Raw genomic sequence first — 21,361 nt, 5'->3', positions numbered from 1 at the left:
AACCGCTTCTTCGGTTTGATGCAAGGGTGGATTACGGTTTTCGCCTGGGTCTGTAGCTGTGCTTCCAATCCAGCATTGATAGCGAACATTGTCGTCGGTTTGGCTTCCTTTAACAACCAGGGATACGTCTCCCAGCGATGGCATACTACACTTATCATGTGCGCTGCGACAGCCATTCCTTTTATTGGCAACCTCTGGCTACCCAAGTTTATCAACATACTCGAAACAGTCGGAGCGATATGCCATGTTGGATTTTTTCTTGCGGGTGTCATTACATTATTAGGTATGCTAGACTCTACGAAGTGCACGTGAGGCATATGTTGACTCTGTGTCTTCCCATCTGCAGTCATGGCACAGAAAAGCTCTACAGAATACGTCTTCCAAACCTTGACCAAGGACGTCAGCGGATGGGACAACTCGGCAGTAGCCTGGGGTATAGGACTCATCACTGTTACTTACCCTCTATGTGGTAAGCTAGCGGAAGTAATCTCTAACTCGGACATACTAATGATCTGTAGGTTTCGATAGTATCATTCACATGTCTGATGAAGTCAAACAAGCACGTACCCGGGTTCCACGGTCTATCATCTTCTCCGTCGTGGTTAACGGCCTCATGCAACTCATTTATATGATCACTGTCTTGTTCACCATTGGTGACGCAAAACGTGTCTCCGCTTCACCTCTGCCGATCATCGAGGTCTACTACCAAGCCACTGGATCTAAAGCAGCTACGAACCTGTTCATCTTTATGCTAATATATATCATCTTTGTATCCTTTTTCAACGTCTTCGCTTCAGTCTCACGTCTCATCTGGGCTTTCTCAAGAGACGGGGGATTACCATGTTCGTCTGCATTCGCAAAGGTTCATCCGACCTTTGGAGTGCCGGTCAACGCGCTATATCTCAGTGCTCTTTGTGTTTGCATACTCGCTCTGATCAACGTCGGTTCAAGCACGGCGTTCAACGCTATCATCTCTCTCACAGCATTGGGCTTGTACCTTTCGTACTTCCTTCCTGTCTTGTTCCTTTTGTGGCATCGAATGTCGAGGACGGCACCATCGCCAATTCCATGGGGACCATTTAGATTGGGCATTGCGGGGCCATATATCAACATTGGTGCCTTGTGCTACATCCTATTCACCTTCATTTGGATGCCGCTCCCGACTGTCCTTCCTCTGGACAGGTTCAATATGAACGTAAGTGTCTCCATGTTAAGTGCATGTGAAATATACGCTGAATCCATACATCCATATCTAGTATGCCGGACCGATTCTTGGTGCGATTATCCTAGGCGCTGCGCTAGACTGGTCTTGGAATGGAAAAAGGAGATTTAGAGTGCCAGTCGCAAGCCAGAGTCTTGAGTGATTGTACTGGTGAAGCTGGAATAGGCATCATGGCAGCTAGTCAATACATACGTAGTAGGCGTCGGAGGCTCATCGAAGCCGTCGCCCACTCGTCTGGCTATGAAGATCTTCTAAACTTTATGACGTTGATGAATCCAAGCTCCCTAACAACGCGCAGTCGGTATGACGTAGGCCGCTTTATCAACCATGTGTCGGTGGGCGCCTTTGATATCGTGGAAATACCCAGGATATTCAATCTCAATGTGATTGATGGATGCAGGCACCGATAGGTTGAGTCATGAGACGGCTAGTCTGTATTCGGTGTCGACGTTCACCGCTCCCCGTGACCGTGGTCAAGGTCAGGACATCAGTGACGAGGTAACGAGACATGGTCAGCAAGTGTCGCGATTGGGTGACACAGTGGCCCCTGACGTCTTTCTGGGCGTGTGAGGAGATGAGGATGAGTAGACCACCGTCTGGAGACCACGTAGCATTCTCCATAGAAACATCCATGGATATGCTCCGCGAGACCCTGATCTGCCAGTATCCCACGCGATGGTGCGGGGGAACGGTCGGTCCTTTTGGAGCGCGCGCAAGCTGGCCAGTCGAGTGTGGCTATCGGCTATGGCTTGCAGGAGTGGGCCCGGGCAGAGGTGCTACCCATGCACGATGATCGCAGCCTACATACACAGCCCACTCGACCTCTGCCACGCCGTCGCGAAGCTTCGAAAAGCGTCGGAAGCCCCGCAAAAATCCAATTCTGCGCTACGGGCTGAGGCAATAGGGCAGATGACGACATGGTGTCTTGTGAGACTGAGCTGAGAGCTGCAGCCCTGCCGAGAGCCGCGCTTTAAGTGTCAGATGCTCGCCGCCTGCCATTAGGCCACACTTCCTTGTCCACATTCAAACCTCAACACCACCACCACAGCCAACTTCACCACACAAACACCACCCGCCTACGAGTATGGGACGCCGTGACAGAAATAGAGACCCGTCCATATCGCCGCCGCCGCCTCCGCCCATGGGGCAGCCACCACCCCGTAAGATGCCATTGCCCAGTCTGTAGGCACAGCGCTAACAAGGCACAGCAGATTCCACATACCACTTTGAGAACTACGAAAATGGCAAGCCGAAATGGGCGCCTGGAAAGGACAACCAGAGAGACTACCGCGACTATCGCAATAGCCGCAGGGGCGATCATCGTCGTCCCCGAAAGGAACGGCCTGCTGAAGACGATGCGCCGCCGCCGCCATACCCAATGAACCCTCCTCCCCCACCCGGCGCTGCACACTATCCACCACCCCCGCCGGGAGCTTCAGAATATCCGCCTCCCCCGCCCGGTGCATCAGACTACCCTCCCCCTCCACCTGGAGCATCAGACTACCCCCCTCCCCCTCCGCCAGGTATGTTGGCTCGTCAAGGCAGTTTCCCAACACCGGCTAACAGAAAGCAAGATCCTCGTGACCACCGAGACCGCGGCGCTCGCCCACGTCGCCATCGCAGACAGCCCTCGTACTCGTCCGACGACTCGGAATCAGACTCCCCGCCCCCTCCGCGACGCAGTCACCGCGACGACCGCCCCCGCGACGATCGTCCCCGTAGATCTAGGCGCGAGGATACCTACGACTCATACGACGAACACTATCCGCCTCGCAGACCCAAGGACGACGGCCGGCGTGAACGCGATGGCTACAAGTCTGAAGGCTACAAGTCGGACCGCCGCCGCAAGGACCGCGACCCTTACTACGATGACCGCGACCGCCGAGACAAGCCACGTGACGATCGCAGACGCCGCGATGACCGCTACGACGACCGCTACGACGACATGTTCAACACCAAGCCGCGTCGCGACTCTCGCTACGACGACAGGGATCGTGACAGGCGCGGTCGATACGATGACGACCGCTATGATGACCGCCGTAGGAGCGGTAGAGGAGACGTGGGCAAGCCAGGAAAGCCCGGACAGCCTGAGTGGCAGAGGCAGGCTATGGGCATGTTCAAGGACTACGCGCTGCCCATCATCAAGAAAGAGGGTGCCAAGTATGTACAGAAACAGATGGCCAATGGCTTTGGACGGCGCTAGTAAATTTTAGTCGACATGACATAATAATGATTTGATGGGGGGTTTTGCACGGCGTAATGGTTTGGCAGCGGGAACACCCTTCATTCTTGACGACTCTTTGATATGGCATGCTTTTCCGGTTTTGGGCGTTTTGGGTATGTACTGAACATGATATCCAATCTACACATTATCTGCTCTATCAATACTAAACATTAGATTTCTGGACTTTCACATGGATCTGCGGCGAGAAGACTAATCTGACTCGGTTCTGACTGATTTCTATTGTGCACAAGGGCAACGAATGGCTGGCCAGTCTATAGGCCCTACATGAAAGCATGCGTGTCTCCAACCCTATCAACTCTACTTCAACAGTGAATCAGGATCCTCCCCATCCAGTACCGCTCCACTACGCTTCAATCGCTCGATGCAGTACCTTAGGCACAATAGGCGATGAGACAGTTGATCTGGCAGGCGAACGCCGGAGCGAGCGGGCTGCAGTTAGAACGGCAGATGTCATATGAGTCTTGGTGGGCACAAGCGGCCGCCTGAGCGTCTAACATGAGAACCAATCGTTAGCCAGGGCTTTCACTATCCAAGTACCCCGGACGTGGAGACTGGTGACAGAAACATCACGTACCAAGAGATGCACCCGTCTGCTCTAGCGAGGTTGCGGGAAGCGCGGTGGCCGTGACGGCGAGGGCAGCGATGATGGCAGCGAAACGCATGGTGATTGCAAGAGGATGATTGGTTGCTTCTTGAGAGAAGAGTGCTGTTCTGGGTAATGGAACGTGAAGAGAGGATGCGAGTTGTGTTGATGAGGGGATATCCAAGATGACACAGGACGACTTTATACACCTTTCGAGGCCTTTACCAAATTGATTCCTTAGGAGGCTATGAATAACCATTACCAAATGGAGAATAGAAACCGGGAAGAACGGCTGCGCGACGGATCGCGACCTGCATGGAACTAAACCTCATCTCTCTGCACTCCCGAAACCTGGGGGTGGGTAAGGCGTTCCGTACGCCCCGTGGGGTCTAAATACAACACCTTACGAGGAAGATCAGGTATGATTGAGGCTAATTGAACCAGTCTGTGTTCCACTATAGATTAAATGTCTTCGTATGCTGAGGGTGGCCTTGCATTGAAGCATCCTTCTATCACCGCAACCCCAACCTTCCCCACAAGACGAAGTAACTTTGGGTAATCCTCTACCACTGTCGTCACTCCAAGGCCTTGTCATTGCTTGTATCCGCCCGAAGGATCGAGTGGCTGCCTGGGTCCTCCTAGCTCTTCCCATCTAACGTAGTCGATGTTGCATCGGCTGCGACGAAGCGTATGCACTGGGATTTGCTCGCCGGGTAAGCTTCATCCCGAGAAGCTGAGCTGTGCCTTCCAACCCGAGACCTTTTCCTCGGAGATTCAGCGTGACGGTTGGATGACACCAAGATAGGGCTTACCATTACATGAATGACGATGGATGCTCAGATGCAGCACAGCAATCCTTCGGTCATGAGAATCGAAGTAAGACCTCTGGTGGTTACATCAAAGGTCAAGATTTGCACTAGATTATACGAGCGTACCAACCAAGATGTAGGTGCGGTCACACTACGTAGAGACAATACCAGATCTGACTTCTCCCCGGACGACATCCTCCGCTCGCCTGATCAAACAAAATTAGCAACCCAAACATCCATCGCCCGAACTCCCTTCGGTCCTCCCGGCACGTTCTCCAAGCTCGCCTCACATGCATCCCGCAATGCTAAAACCACCCCTCGTTCCCTTTCATCACTTATCTTCTCCTCTACTTGTCTTTCAAAAGAAGGAGAGAGACAAGCAGCGACTTCCCATTGTCCGTCCAACAACCCCTCTCCACTCTGCACACGGCTCTCACTCTCCAATTGCCACCCGGCAGCCAGAGCTAGCTCGGTAAGACGCTTTGGCCCCAGCACTGTGCGTATATTTGAGATACTATTGGGTTTACGGCACTCCAGCGCTGCCTGCGCGAGCGCAGCTAGTACGTGAGGCTGAGAAGAGGAGTGTGTCGCTACCAAAGACCACTCGGCAAGGAGCAGACGTTTGCTGTGCTGCTTGATGGCCCGGAAAGTGGAAAGAATAAGTGAAGGGGAGGAGAAGTACCACAGACAGTGGGCGAGCACTGTAGCATCGAACTCTTGACTGCTGCTGGTTGGCAGTGATGAGAGATAGTCCACGGGAGACTGTTGGACCCAAGCAATCTGCCTACCTAACGGGCTTCGCGAGATGTGATCCTGTGCTTGGCCTAGAGTATATGGAGAGCCTGTAAGAGGATTAGTCCGCTACGCTTTGCTCATCCATAAAGACAGCAGTAAGGTAGGAACGGAAAAGAGGTACCATAGTCCAATTCCGCTGGATCAACGGCGACGACCTTGCCCTGTTCACCCACGGCGGAGGCAAGCACAGTCGTACAATCTCCTTGCCCACATCCTAGTTCCAGTACTTTCGAACCAGTGGAAACTCTCCAGTGCTGCAGAATTGCTAGACGGTGAAGGGTTTGGGAATGCTGAATGCCGAAGTTGGTCGCGTCGTGTAGAGAGAGACGAGCGATAGACTCAGCGTCAAATTGGGTAGACATGTTGTGCTTGATGAGTGTTGTACAACAGACCACTAGGCGGGTTCTGTGTGGGCTATCTATAAGATATCATGAACACAATGTTGTGAGAATCGAGCTAAGCTTGTGTGGGAAGGTGGGTTACATCCTTGCCAAAGTACCCACGTGACATTATTCGTGGTAGGATGATAGTTGAGGAAAGGTAGACTAAGGTGATCGTGTGTCAATAGATTTTACTACAAATCATCGGTTCTACATCCCGTCCTCAGTCTAGTGTGGTCTCTCGAACAGAGCTTGTGTTCTCATGCAGGATCGTGGCATTTTGTCATCCGTACTATATAGATAAAGACGCGGGTGGGAAGCAACATAACTACTCTACTTCCGCTCATTCTTGTCTCCTTGCCAGACTAAACCCGAAACCCGAGGCCACGTCAAGCTGATTATAGCTTAAATGACACGCCACCCGCTGACACCTCATCTCCACGATCAGATTCTGTGCCTCGCTGGGGCAGGCGAACTCCAATGTTGTGCTATTCAGCTTGACCGTGAGATCCAGTACCCCGAGAAGCTCTCCACGCACAGGAAGGGTCGAGTATGACAGGGTATCATAGTCGAGCTCATCCATACCAGAGGGGGTGATGGCGGAGGCGGGAGAGGGCGCGATCAGCTGCCAGACCTCGATCTCCGTGATATCCCCTTTCGTTGTGAAGTTCCAAGTACGCGCAGAAAACTCAAGAGGCGGACTCCAGGTAAGTGCGCAAGCATTGATGCCAGGGGAGGGGACCGGAAAGCGCATTATTGTCGAGTCCTTCTTGTTCGTTAGCAGATGCGGACCTAAGAGTCGAGGCAGAGTAGGTAGATGACTCATTAAAGGAGACGCAGAAGAAGCAAATACAAAAGACGAACCTCAACCGTGACATACACCTGTACCCCCTGGCCCCACACAGTACTCTTCAACTTTCGGCTCACTCGTGCAATTCTATCTGCCCAAGAATATTGATATATATGGGAAGGGGCAAGCATGCCCGCTGCTCTGTTTAGTCCTAGTCTGGCATCGCCGTGAGGAAGCGCCTCAAGCTCAGAGTCAGAGAATGGGTAGGCTTGATATTCTGCTAGAGTGACGTTGAGGAGAGCGATATTTGCTGCTGATAGCAGTGCCAGGGCGAAGGAGAGATAAGCGACGATTTTGGGTAGCTGGAAGAGTTTGGATGGTGCAAGGGAGGGCAGATTGTTTGATGCAATCAGGGAAAGGGAAGAGTCGTCATCCTCAGAGATGGACCGCTTCTCGGGACTTTTGATGGTCTCCTCACCGTCAGCGTCTATCGCCAGGGGGGCATATTTGGAGGAGCTAGGTTTGGCTTTGGAGAAGAACATGGAGAGACGTGGTCAGAGAGCGGAGTGAGGGGAAGGGACTGCGCCGTGAGCGAAGCGAAGGTCAAAACAGGCGCTGGCTCAGAAAATGGGGTTGCATGGCGCCAGATAAGCCTTGCCGTTCTCTCTTGCTATCGAATACACTCGCTCTCGCCGAAAGACTTTCCGTTAGCCAGAGAAAGCACGTTTGGTTACAAGCTGGCCGTGCCTTCGAGATTGTGCAGGATCTCACATGCATCTCTGCGTGGCGGGACTAAACCCTGTGCATCTTTGTGGCAGGCGGGAGGCCTAAAGACAAGCAACCATGCCAAAAAGCTTGCGTGTGACTTGCAGAAGGCTTGTGTGAGCCGCCCCGCCCCGCTTGGTATATTAATATTAAGTCTTATCTGAAGCTACCAAAACTGGGCCGACCCGAGAGCGATCAGCGTCTAGCCATATTGGGGTGGGACCCTACACGACTCGCAAGGCTTCCTAACTCTGGCATTAGACCGACTGAGCCCACTACATCTTGCTCTGGCATTCCACCTTGCAGAACGTAAACTCACCTCTATCAATCATGGCCCCTCTTACTACAATCACATTCCTATTTGCCATTAGCGCCGACCTAGTCTACGCCGCACACGCCGGCTTTCACGTCCAATTTCCATGGATGACTCGCGGACGACCATCGATTGATAGATACGTTCCTTTTTGTGGTATGTACTCATATCTTTCCTTGTCTTTGGCTCGACCGCGTGGGCTGATACCAGGAAGGGGAGATATTGCATAACCCGCAACGGTACTCCCGCCGATCCCGCGGTTTTCTCTCGTTTTCAGGCCATCCTGGGGATCTTGTGACGGTCCTCTATACCCGACATAGGGTGCCGAGAGAGAGGGAAGACTTCCCCTTCATCATCATGCAAGACGTACCCATCCAGCCTTCTGGACAACTATGTGTGAATGTCACGATACCGTTCGAGACAGCTGTTGACGAGATTGGTGTCATGTATTTTGAGGCCAAAGATTCAAAGACGGGCAATTGGGAATACTATGTCAGTTGCTTCAGCTTGTGAGAGATAGAGCTCATGCTGATGCAAAGACAGTGCTCAGACGTTAAGATGGCCAACATGATGGCTCTACCAGAGGATCATCCGGCCATGTGCGCGGCTAACAACGAGACGCTTATCTCTATGCCAGATGAGTACCTTTAGGTAAAATGTTTAAGAGCAGTAGTTTTATGTAAATATAGTGTGATTTTCTTCTGAACCTGTTTTACATTCGAGTCACAGCGGGAGAAGGACTTTCAGCTAGGAAGGAAAACAAACTTAAGACTGAGTAGGGGGAAGGAGGCACAGCTGTGTTTCTCCATTCGAGCGAGCAAATTGGCTCTTGTATTTGAAGTATAATAACCTATCTTGTGTTGTATGTATTGTCTCTTATGGTGATCAAATGAGTGTGGTGAGTATAATAGAGCTGAGCTAAATCCACGCAATACTACCGCCAAGGCACCCTGGCCTACCGCACTTCCCACAAAACTTAAGCCAACTACTCGAGCAGGCTTTTGTGAAGCTTGGTCATCTGAACTCAGTAATCCGCAACTGCGCGATATTCATGGGCTTTCTCGTCGTTGTCGCTTCTGTACTCATGGGCCTTCTCGTCATTGTCGCTCCTGTATTCGTGGGCTTTCTCGTCGGGATCGCGTCTGTATTCATGGGCATAGTCAGAGCGACGGACGGGCATGTCCAACTCTGCCTCAGCACGGCGACGATGTGGTACCTCATCGTCCCATTGATAGCGAGGGCCCAAGGCAGCAGCGACGGGAACCACCGCAGATTGAACAGGAAGGACATTTGCGCCAATGCTGGCGAGGCTGAGAAGAGTGATGATGAGCTGCATTGTTGCAATTTGGTAAGAAGTAGATGCTTTGGTTGTAAAAGGCAAAGGAGTAGACTGTGGATGGGATGCTATTAGTTTTGGTCTTTCTCTTGAGTATTTATGCAGTTTACCCTCTGAACAGATCTTCTAAGGAAGGTCAACGAAGATGCATATGGAGAAGGTAGATTGGCGGTCGTCTGTAACAACTGCATGACAAGTTAGCGCTCCGCTGTTAGCGCATTTGACGTGATCGTGGTTCAGAGTGAAACCAAAGCAACCAGGCCTTGGTGGCTGTATACCCTGGTCAAAACCTGACTGCTTTGCAGAGATAAGACTAAAAGCCCAGTGCGCTAAAAGGCTTGTTCCTGGCTAGCAGCTGCATGTGCATCGGGTGTCTTCCACCTGAACAGGATTGGTCAGCTCGTATAGCTCTGCTAACTCCTCCAAGTAGTCCATACCTATCGACCTGCAAGGAAACCTTTTGGCGATCGTTTCGAGTTCTCGTGAGCTTCACAAGCTATCTGATTGAGCTATTTGTATATCGTCTTATTAAGTGGTGCCTACTGGTGTTATGTTACTGCCATCATAGATATCTCATCGCTATATCCACGTGTCAAAATCTTCAGCATTTAGACCTCTGAAACGCAGAGAACGTTTGAAGCCAAACAGGAAGCGCGCAAGTTCGTACTATTAGGACCCACCGAAGACGCAATCAGCTGCTTCGCCGTTCCAGCTTTCTTGCCGATCAGGAAGAAGCTATTGATAAGTGGCGGATTGGTGACTGGATTGATGGTGTATTAACCACCGCTAGATCACCTGCTCAGTTGGCCTGTTGTTGCATGAAGCACTACTCCGTTGCAATCCAGCGTCATGGTGGGAGAGAGTACAGTAGTAACCCCGGTAGCGCCGTCCAGACTAGCTACAATACTTGTGTAAATCAGTAGATCCGTCTCTCACCCCCAACTTCATACACTAAGCCGCTTGATATGTACCATTACTGGCTCAAGACTGCGTTATCATACGAGGCGTTTCTCCACCTACTGGCGTACCCTACCAAATAAGGTGCCTGTGATCGGCAAAGTCATATAAATTCGTAGAGCTCCGTTATGTGGAGCATTCCCGCAGGGGTCTTCTCCTATCTCGCTCTTCTGAATGCGTGACTCGGCGGAGATAGACTTGTAAACAGTTCCCTCCTGGTGGTCAACCATCTCCCGTCTCCTTCTACTACCTCAACGCATCACCCCTACCAGCACATTAAGATGGTTCCTAAATCTCTAGCCCCGCACCTACGTGGCCTCTTCTGTAGCTTGATCGCTGCGCTATGCGTCTCCATCCTTTTGAATTTTGCCATCCTCTTCTTCTCCCTTAGCATCTTAACGCGCCGACCGCGGGAGTACAGTGAGCGATGTCACAGCTTCATCTGACGTTCGGAGCTAACATGCAGCAGCCTATCTCGCTGGTGACCGACCCCGCGAGCTGCCCCTGAAGGTTCGCACCATTCAGGCCGCCTTTCATGATGACCCATCACACTATGGGATAGAAGGCATCACCGCTCAGGCTGAATGGGACGCGATTCTTCCTCCAGGGAAGGGTTTCGTTGTTCTAGGGGAGGAGCATTTGGCCTTCGGGGTGTCGATGTGGCACCAAATGCACTGCCTTAACCACATACGCGGTTCGCTCGTTAAAGGAAACGACGGCGCAGAGTATACAGCGCACTGCTTCCATTATTTGCGGCAGAGCATTCTCTGCGCCGCAGACACAACCCTAGAACCGGGGAACATGAGTATGAAATTGGCTAGTGGGGATACAGTCGCCTCCGGGGTAGGGACTCTGCATACCTGTCGGGATTGGAGACAGGTGCATGATTGGATGGAAAGGCGTCATGGGGAGTGGAATTTGGGGATGAATGAGAGCATAGATGAGACTAGTGGGTACGGTCAGATGGGAAATACGACCATAAGGAACGATTGATATGGCATCGCTCGCAAGTGAGTGGAACTCTGCAAGGCGTACCGTGTTATGCGAGTGCTGCCTTTCTTTGCCTCGCATAAAGAGAAATGGATGATCAGATGGCTGTTTACGTCCTCCCTAGCCACACGTTAGCGTCAGATCTTCTGGGCAGATGTAATTCGAAAAGGCAGGAGCTTGTGAAGATAATGCGGGAGAGATGTGGGGTTGACGATGCTGGTTTATCTGAGATAAGATCCACTCTCGGATGCAAGGCGGTTTGGGAGACAGGTACCAGGATGTGTCGCTAAGTACGTGACATCAGGGAGTATCCGTCGTACCCCGTGCCTTTGCACTAATGAGTTGGTATGGAGCCTACCTATTTAGGCGGTGGGATGTACTGCGATTACCCAAGTATTGCGACCTCATCACTTCTCTGTGCCTACTCGCTGTTCTCTATCTGGTTACGTGGCAGTTATGGGCCGTTCGATGCTATTTCTCTGCGTACTCACCATCTTTCCCAGCTTCCACCTCTCTTATGCGCACGACTGGAAGGAACCAGAGTCACATAAGTGTGGTGAACTGCTGACACGCAAGGAGTGGCGGACGTTGACAACTAGCGAGAAAAGAGAGTGGGTGGGAGCAGTCAAGTGCTTAGCAAGCATACGACACGAACGGCTATCCTTGACCAAGGATCAGGATATGCTTGAGGGAAAGAGGAGCCTCTACGACGATTTTTCTTACTCACATGCATCGACCGAACATAGTGCGCATAAAAACGCCTACTTTTTGCCGTGGCGGGCGTCCCGTCCCGCTCCTCCCCAAACACATGCTTACGTGGCCGCAGATCGCTGGTTTCTCCACCTATTCGACACCTCTCTTCGCCAGACATGCGGGTACAGCGGACCAACGCCATACTGGGACTGGTCACGCGATCACGCAAACATGTTCGATGCACCAGTGTTCGAGGATTCTCCCGAATATGGGCTGGGAGGAACGGGGGATTGCGATTCGTCCCCCGATGCAGATTGTATCGTTACCACAGGCGCTTTTGCCCCGTCCACCGGGAACTTCGAGCTCTCTTGGCCTATTCCCCATCCACTGCGGAGAAACCTGACACTCATAACCGGCTGGTTCGACGATGAGCTACCTCAAAACCTGACCCTTGGGCCAGACTTTGTGCGTAATGCGACGCAGCAAACGACAGGCGACTTCTTCAGGTTCCAGTTCGCAATGGCACTCATGCACAACCATGTACACAATTTTGTTGGGGGCGACTTGGCAGGGGACTGTCCAAAGGTCCTGCCTAAGGAAGATTGCCGGGGTATGAAGATAAGCTTCACGCCTAATGACCCGCTTTTCTGGCTGCATCATGCGCAACTCGATCGGCTGTGGAGTAAGGTGCGCCTTCGTACCCCTGTACCCTACTACCATCCCAACTGCTGACATGGATTGCATAGTGGCAGCGCCAACACCCATCTAACTTTGCTGCCTTCTCCGGCATACCTCTAAATCCGCAGAACATGACCGACGAGCGCTATGACCTCAATGCTCACGCCGATCATCACATGGGCTTCGACGTCCAGAGTGTGCCTGTAGCGCCGAAGGATACGTTTGATATCGAGGCTTGGCCGTTGTGTTATCGATATACGGATGAGGAATGACAGGCGCCAGACTAGACTGATAGTCACACCTTATCACATCCTTCACGCTTGTATATACACTGCTTTCCCTCGCGGTACTGACGGTACGTCCATTTGGAGCCACGAGCACAACCATGCGCACCTCCCTCTACCTCACTCGTTTCCTCACTCTCCTCTTCTGCCTTGTCTTCCCCCTCTACCTCGCCCTTCGTGCCGCCGCTTCTCTATCCGACATTAAACTTCTCATATCTTCCCTATCTGAGCGTACTGAAGCGCTTCACATTGCCCTCACCTCCCAGCTTGCCGCCTCTTCCACACAGATCTCCAAAGATGCCAAGGCTGCCAATTCATACAAGAGTGAAAGGAGGAAGTACCCTTCCCTCTCCGATGGACTAGCTCACTGTATCAACTCCTTCGAGCAGTATCCTTTCCTCGCTGAGCGTGTGCTCCAAAGGAAATATGCGCGATACACCAAGCAGACACCTACGCAGAAAACCATAAGCAACAAACTCGGCTATCCTGCGCACTTTGAAAAAGCCAGGAAGGGAATCGAGGTGAACGCCCGTTTCTCGGAACAGATGGCGCATATAGCGAGAGAATATTACCACACCGGCCCAGAAGCACTCGAGGACAAAGAAGACGCTGATTTCGGGGCGGTGGACCTGGTCTTTGGACACCTTTCGCGAGACTGGAGCCCGCAGGGTGCAAAGGAGAGACAAACTGTGTTTCCGCCTGTTTTGCATGGGCTTGAGCAACACTTTGGTGGAAACGGGAGGGGGAAAAGGATACTTGTTCCAGGAAGTGGTTTGGGCCGTCTGGCAAGCGATATCGCTGATCTTGGTGCGTCCATTATCCCTTCTTGTTGACGCAGGCTTACACAGGCGCAGGGTACGACGTCACGGCTAACGAGCTGGACTACGGTTCCATCATGGCCTACCACCTGCTGACGAACCACACGAGCTCGCTGCACCAACACACATTCCAGCCCTTTGTGACCAAATGGACGCATCAGTCCAATCCCTCCTCACGCTACTCCACCCTGACAGTGCCGGATCATTGGCCGAACAAAGCGGTCAAGCTCGTAGAGGGTGATTTTCTGGACATGTTTCCTCAGGACGGAGAGTTCGACGCTGTTGTCACACTGTTTTTTATCGATATTTCCAAGAACGTGGTTGACTTCTTGGGTAATATACATCGGCTGCTGAAGCCTGGTGGACTGTGGATTAATCTTGGACGTAAGTTACTGTCGTCTTCTCCTGGATCCCTAATCTTTGTACATTTCCTGTGACCCTTTCACCGCCTCACTCTGGTTAATGCGTATACAGCGCTTAAATGGGGTACTCATTCCGCTATCCAACTCTCTGCTGAAGAAATGCTCCAGCTGGCAGATCTGCTCGGTTTCGACGTGGACCATACGTCAAGGAAGAGCATCGATAGCCTATATGCTGAACAGCCGGACACGCTGCTGAAGTTCACTTATAGTGAGTGCTTTCCTTCTTTTGTGACGAGTAAACACGGTTGCTGATAAAAAGAGTAGTTACGCAGTTCTGGTCTGCGACGAAGAGAGTGTAAAGCGATTCGTGGTTCGTGCGGATGTTGCCCAGGCGGCGGACAGTTTGCGGAGAAAAAATGCTTAAAGCATATCGGATGAGTTTTGTCGTCGAAGACTGAGATTCGCGATGCACAATCTGGTAAGTAATGCGTTCGTGTGTTGCGTGGGGTAGTCCTTTGCAGAGTGATCGGTCACGTATCTGCTATTAGTCATGGTCTTGGAGGATCTCCATCCTGATCAGTGGTCGTGCGGCGTAGTTGCGGCGTGGGTGTCAGCGTTTTGACCCTTAAGTCGTGACAAGTATCCCCGCAACTCAAATAGACCCAGATAGGACAATGTTCTCTGTCGGTAACACTAGCCCGCTGATCCTGATATGCCAATGGTTACCATGAGTAAAACACCCCGAGATGAACTACACTATTGTTGCTGCGAGACGGTAACATCCTATCGATTCGGATAGCGCGCTACATCGACGTACTGGTAGACATTGTCACAAAATCCCGTTCGCTTTCTCCACAAAGCTTTCGTTTTGTTTTTAACAAGCTTCTATTGTTATCTTGTTAGCTTGTTTGACGATAATTCTATCAAGCTAAATATTCGGTTCGCTTCCATAGCACCTTAAGCAGTGAAACCTTGTGCTAGGTGTTTGCAACAGTTTGGCTCCTTTAGAAAAGAGCCTTTTGCCACCAACTACACCGTGTGTTTGTATTGCTGTCGTGTACTTCATCGATACTAGTGATATTGAGTTTTAGAACTGATGCATTTGATCCGTACATTTTGAATGTAGGAATGCCATTTGCAGTCGGCTGACCTTCCTTAGCAAAGCTTGTGATGAACCGTTGCATTGTAGTCGCAATGGTTGTATTTGCAACTGCAAGTGACGCAGGACCTCCAGTGTAGTAAGTATAGGATACGTCTAGGCCATGGAGTGCTGGAGGAACGGCGAATAGATAAGAGTATGTTTTGTTGCCGAGACCGGTAGATAGATAGTTCGTGTTGCATGTAAATATGCCTTCTGATACGAGCAAAGCAGCACGCGAGTATTGATCGTGGTAAGGAAACGACCCATCGAAGACTGGCGGATATACGGTGTCTGTGATATGACTAATGACTTGCTGCGATGCGACCGGAAACAACCCCTTCAAATAAGCCTGTAGGGTTTCATCTGAATGGATCGTTGTTGGAGTGAAGAATGCTCCCTCGTCTGCGTTGTGACCAACCATGACACGGACATCCTTGTCAAACCGCCCTTGCGCAAGAAGCTGTCCTGGTCGGAGTGGTACAAAATTTCCATCTACGACCGGACCATAGGTAAATGTGCCGTATGGTGAGTTGTAGAAGACTTGTTGGGTATTGGCACGCATGATCACCTCCGACGGTAAAGCGCGAAGACCCGCAAGGGAGGAGGTATTCGTCAGATTAAGAAGTTTCTGATACGTGTCTTCCGTTTGGACGTTGGACTGAATCGGAAACCAACCGGGGCTTTGAGGAAGGGCTTGTTGGAAGGGTGCCTTGCCCTTTGCTCCTCCGTAGGCGGTGATCTGATGGATGATACTTCCTCCTCCGGCGCTTTCACCGAAAACTGTGACACGGTTCTTGTCGCCTCCAAAGTGGTGAATGTATTTTTGGACCCATTCAAGCGCAAAGCGCTGATCGTATAATCCAAGATTAGAGACACCGCCCTCAGCATTGAAAGAAGGGCCAGCTAGAAATCCAAGCGCACCAAGTCGATAGTTTAGGGCTACATAGATCACTTCTCCATGTGAAGAATTACCGGATGCAGCGAGCAATCCGGCAGGGTCGTTAGCTTTTGATCCGATCGTGTAGCCACCGCCATAGATCTAGACAAGGACAGGAACACCAAAACCTTTACCTGCTTTGGTTAAAACATCTTTTGGAACAAAGACGTCTAGGAAAAGACAGTCTTCTGTCTCGTTTGGGTTCTGTGCTGGCACTGCACTGCTAGATTTTGCGCCAGATGGAGTATAAGGCTGGGTCATGTTATAAGGCAGCCCTAGCAGACGACTAATGCCGTACGCCGTGGCTTCTTGGAACCACCCCGGTTCAGCCTGTGGGCACATCCTACTTTAGTCAGCACTATCACATTGTATCCATGCACAATTTGTTCATCCGAAACGTGCGCTGGGCCTGTTAAAGTACCTCGGAATACTACCATTGTTGACAAATGATCGATTTTCTTCAGGAGCTTGGGGGGGCGCAAAACGAAGATCGCCAACTGGAGGTGCGGCGTATCGAATATTGGTAAAGTTGTAGAAGTTACCGATGCTCTGTCATGCGTTAGCGATATGCATTTACAACTTCAATTCGCTTACGTTGAAGCCAGCAGCTTGATGGACCTCGTATCCTAGATCAACCTCTGGCAATGGTGAACTTTGTGTATACACCGCGCCGACAAGAGCTTTGACTATAAGTAGCTTCAACATCGCACCAAGAAGACCTTGAAATGCTATAACCACGGGAGGCAGACGGTCGAGTTAGTCACACAGTATAGCCTGTACGAAAAAGAAAATAGAATTCAAAAATAAGGCAAGAGCTGGCATCTGAATGCAATGAGGCCTTGTAAGGCATTTCATATAGCATTCCCCGTAGGGCTGTTTCGGAGGTGATGTCAAGCCAAGCCAAGCTATCGCGCAAGTTCCTCCGAAAGCTTGGGATGACAATATGCGGTGTATCTCGGCGAAAAGCTATGATGGTATGGTTGCATTACGCTTAGATGTTATCTCTGTTTAACGGAAGAGTGGCAATGCAATCTCTGGGAGCCAATAGCAGCGACTTAGTCTCGTATCGATGCGTATTTCGCAACGAGTACGCGGCTGTGCGAGTCAAGTTACCAACCGTCCAGTCGCTATCCTGTGCCACTTTCTTTATTGATTTCTAGACCCTTGAAGTGGATAAACAGAGGGTAGACGATTGCTGAAAGTGTATCGTCTAATCTCACAAGCATGTCGATTGCATCACTCTTTCGGTACGAATACGACATTGGATATGTTTATATTTGGGCCAGATCTGTTGGAAAGAAATAATCATCATCAACATTCCACATGGTCCCTCCCAATTGTGCGCCTGCCCACAACTGGTTCCTGAACAACCCTATCGTTAAACATGGATTTACTTCGCCTTGAACCGCGTGGTGTCGCCGATTTTGACCTCTTCCCTTATGTTCCTTCAGCGGGCGCTGGTTGGACTTTTGTCGTACTATTTGGGATCACAGCAATAGCACATTTTGTGTTAATGATCATTTATCAGAGCTGGTTCTTTATTCCCTTCATTCTTGGATGTATAGGTAGGATGACCAGTTACAATGTTCTATCTTATGAGGTTTAGCTAATGCTTTTTTCCTAGGAGAGGCAGCAGGATATTATGGACGAGCATGGGCTAGCCAAAATATTCGCAACGGAACCCCTTATCTCCTTCAAATGATGCTCATCCTTGGTTCTGCACCACTACTCGCAGCGACCGTGTACATGACGCTCGGTCGAATCATACGTGGCCTCGGTGCTGAAGAGCACTCCATTGTAAGGTCAAATTGGATTTCTAAAATCTATATTACTATCGACATTGCGAGCTTTGTGTGTCAGATTATGGGGACTGCAGCGCAAGCCAGTGGTGCAGAAGGAGCAAAGAAAGGAATGCAGATTGTTATGTGGGGACTTGCTATCCAGCTTATCGCGTTTGCGTTCTTTCTGGCAATGACTACAATCTTGCACCAAAGGCTTCTGAGAGTTCCTACTGCTACATCTCAAAGGAGCAATGTTCCCTGGGAACGGGTGGTTTGGATTCTCTACGTAGTGAGCACGCTCATTATAGCAAGAAGTGTCTTTCGATTTATCGAGTTCGCGGAAGGTGCAGGAGGCTCTATCTACAAGACTGAGGCATTGATGTATGTCTTCGATGCATCTCTTTTGTTTTTAACCGCGGTTTGTTTCGCGATCGTTCATCCGGGAAAGTTTTTCAGGTCTATTGCTAGAGCAGGACTCATTCCAGTGCCAGAAGACGATACTGTGCCCTTAAGGCGTTACAGAAAATGAATCACGCCCCAATGAGTATAGGAAGACAATGAAAAGCGGCTATCGACAAGGTTGGCTATGTTGGCACCTTTGACACAATCAATCGAATGCCACGAATATCTTTAACGTGTAGGATGCTGTGTGGGACGGTCTACAGTGCCCATGCAGCGGACAAGCTACTTTTTACCATTACAGATCCTTTCTTGAAACTAATTATCCAAGTGATGTAGAAGGATGAATCGAAACCTTTTAGGTGAAAAACACCTTCTGTGCGCACCTAAAGAGCGAAGTCAGCCAACGACTGTAAGAGCCTACTCTGAGGGAGCTATCCCACAGGCATACTAGAGTTGTTCTCGATAGGGAGCTAAGCTCTAGGCTACGTAGATGAGATCTTGCCTCTATATTAAATACAATCTCTAGTATACCTGTGGGATAGCTCCCTTCGCGTAGCCCCTTACATTAACTAAACCTAGGAATCAGCTGCACTAGTGTAACGGGCGGGCATTACTAGGCCTTGCATGCAACTACACTCGTCGTCAGGGTAGCTAAAAGGCTAGCATAAGACAATAAAGCTGCGTGTTGTCTTACATAGTTAATACTTAAGGTGTTGCTGCACCCCGCAATGTAAGTTGTACTACTAAGGTATAACGAAGTCTTATACTCTAGGCTCTAGCCTATTAGAACCGGCACTGTAAAAGAAATATCCCCAAGAGCCAATTGCATGACTGCAATTCTACTTTTCTCATCATGTCATCATACCGCATTCTGTCACTGCGGCTTTCTTTGCGAGAATACATGAACCTCAGCACTCATTTAGCACGGAGCCAAGACATATGCTTGAGGCTCCGATACGTTCTTGCGACGTTTTAGGAGTGATTGCCACTATGGCCGTGATGTCTATACAGCGCAAAATTGCGATGATGTTTACTGGTCTCTGTACCGCCCATCTGTTCAACACACCGATGCGTCCTCTGATTAGCCTTTCAAATCTCCAACATCGTGGTCAAAACGAATCTCCCCTGACTCGAATCTGGCGGAAGTCATAAGAAGCGGACTGATTCGAGAAAAAAAAACACTACGAGCCTCCATTGATAAGGGTAGCGATCACAAATCCATACATGGCAACGACGGAGCAGGTTCCTCCAGCAATATATGCAAATTACTGTGACTATCTACTTTCTAACAGTGACAACGGCTTACGATTCACCTCCCTTGGTTCCGTTAGTGGTGCAGTTGACCTGGCTCCCAATGCCATCGATGTTCGCGCAAGTGTACTGGTTGGTTCCACTTGGGCTGGTGACATTGACGTTCTCAATGTTGATGTTGGAGCATACTGTTGGGCTGGAGCAGACAAGGTATCCAACTAGCGGGTCGTACTTCTTGCTGGTAGTACCATGGAAGTTCTTGACAGTAATGTCGGAGATGGTGAGGTTGGATGGGAACTGTTATTTTGCGTTAGAACCATAGTACAAGCAAACCGCCATATTTTCACTTACTTGGTTGCAAAGAGTTAGATTCTTTTGGCCATAGCATTGAGTAATCTCAATAGCGTAGTCGACGTTGGAGATGGTCATGCCGTCGTATGTGATGTTCTTGACTGCACCACCACCGCCACCACCCTGCAGATCACCAGAGAGAGCGGAGGCAGCGCCGGGCCAGACCTTGATACGCGCACCGTCTGAAGCATTGGACATGCTAATGTTGTACACGTAGACGTTCTCAACGTAGTCGACCTCGCCAGGGTACTGGCCCAAAGAGCCTACGCTGATGCCGTGGCTACCGTTGCAGACAAGGTTCTGAACAACCATGTTGGTGCTGTTAGGCTTGAACGAGACACAGTCGTCGCCGTTGTCGATGTGTGAGTTTTGGATGACAATGTTGTCGGAACGGTACGTGTCCCAGCCGTCAGTGTTCTTCGCGGGGTTCTTGCTGACACTACCGCCAAAGATGTCGATGTTATCAAAGACAACGTCACTTGAGTTGGCAACCAATGTGTACCACTGCGGGCTGTATCTGAACTTCAGATCCGAGATCACGGCACCTTCAGCACCAATAAGACCGAAGAGAATAGGTCGTAGGATGTAGATGTCCTTGGCATAGAGATCGTACCAAGCCTGACCATTACCATCGAGGGTACCACCTCCGTAAACGTTGATGTCCTTGCCACCGAGCTGGAAGAAGGTGGTGGCATTTTGGAACACTTGCTTAAAAGCATTGGCTTGCCAATAATCCGTGTCGTTGGTGAATTGAATAGATCCTTGGATGTCTGTTCTGGTGATAAGCGCTGAACGACCAACAAGTCCAGGGTCTTACATACCAAGATCAATACCGTTGAGGAAGGTCAAATCCAGCGCGGTTCCGATGGTGAACTTCTGGTCCTTGGGGAAAACGACGTGCCCGCCATTGTTGCACTTCTTAATAGCAGCCAAGATGTTGGCAGAATCGTCTTTACCGTTGCCGAGAGCCTTGACGCTGCAGGTCTTGGTTCGTGGCGGTGAGACTGGACACGCCTTCTTTGGGTGGTACGGATACGCGGGATGGTGTGGCCTCTTGGAAGCAGCAACGCTCACGCTTCGCTCATCGAGAGGTGTCGATAGTACTGCTGATGCTTGCAGCAAAGCGTATGTGAGGAGTTCGTTGACACGCATCTTGGCAGACGTTCAGGGGCCGACGGTATTAATTGACAAGATTGAGGTCAACGTCTGTATCTCCAAAACTATCGCGACGACGGCCAGTCTAATATACCCTCATCGTAGTATTACCAGCCGTCCGAGCCGCGGCCTTGGCCCCGGTTCCTGACCATGATATGCGCTCCCGTAAGATTGGAGGCGCGGAGGAACTTTGGGAATTTTGCTGGGTCATCCTGGGGTCCCCTCACGGCCACAGTGGCTAATTGGAGCAAGACTGTGGCGCTAAGCCAAGACGAGCGAAGCTTTCCCCACACGCCTGGGCGCTTGGCTCCTCGGATTGGTGG

The 21,361-nt window shown here is 50.6% G+C and overlaps 4 protein-coding genes across 4 annotated transcripts; 2 read left to right on the top strand and 2 right to left on the bottom strand.

Moving 5' to 3' along the window:
• Positions 1-348: 348 nt before the first annotated feature.
• Positions 349-3,425, top strand: J4E82_002476 (uncharacterized protein; the record flags this gene model as incomplete). The annotated part of the gene is made up of 4 exons (XM_051728777.1): positions 349-469; positions 519-1,195; positions 1,257-1,353; positions 2,431-3,425. The coding sequence occupies 4 exons, from the start codon at positions 349-351 to the stop codon at positions 3,423-3,425; spliced, it is 1,890 nt and encodes a 629-aa protein (XP_051591295.1).
• Positions 3,426-12,109: 8,684 nt separating this feature from the next.
• Positions 12,110-14,379, top strand: J4E82_002475 (uncharacterized protein; the record flags this gene model as incomplete). The annotated part of the gene is made up of 6 exons (XM_051728776.1): positions 12,110-12,565; positions 12,625-12,802; positions 12,928-13,647; positions 13,695-14,042; positions 14,133-14,288; positions 14,345-14,379. The coding sequence occupies 6 exons, from the start codon at positions 12,110-12,112 to the stop codon at positions 14,377-14,379; spliced, it is 1,893 nt and encodes a 630-aa protein (XP_051591294.1).
• A 645-nt stretch (positions 14,380-15,024) lies between these two features.
• Positions 15,025-16,535, bottom strand: J4E82_002474 (uncharacterized protein; the record flags this gene model as incomplete). Its single annotated transcript, XM_051728775.1, has 2 exons — positions 15,025-16,200; positions 16,530-16,535. The coding sequence occupies 2 exons, from the start codon at positions 16,533-16,535 to the stop codon at positions 15,025-15,027; spliced, it is 1,182 nt and encodes a 393-aa protein (XP_051591293.1).
• A 3,048-nt stretch (positions 16,536-19,583) lies between these two features.
• On the bottom strand, positions 19,584-21,035 carry PGX1 (Exopolygalacturonase; the record flags this gene model as incomplete). Its single annotated transcript, XM_051728774.1, has 3 exons — positions 19,584-19,829; positions 19,884-20,653; positions 20,705-21,035. The coding sequence occupies 3 exons, from the start codon at positions 21,033-21,035 to the stop codon at positions 19,584-19,586; spliced, it is 1,347 nt and encodes a 448-aa protein (XP_051591292.1).
• Positions 21,036-21,361: the final 326 nt, after the last annotated feature.

This window comes from Alternaria postmessia (assembly GCF_024291825.1).
Source record: "Alternaria postmessia strain BMP 2775 chromosome Unknown scaffold_10, whole genome shotgun sequence".
Classification (NCBI taxonomy): Eukaryota; Fungi; Ascomycota; class Dothideomycetes; order Pleosporales; family Pleosporaceae; genus Alternaria; species Alternaria postmessia.
Note: the sequence above shows the minus strand (reverse complement) of the source record. Positions and strands in the feature narration are given on the sequence as shown.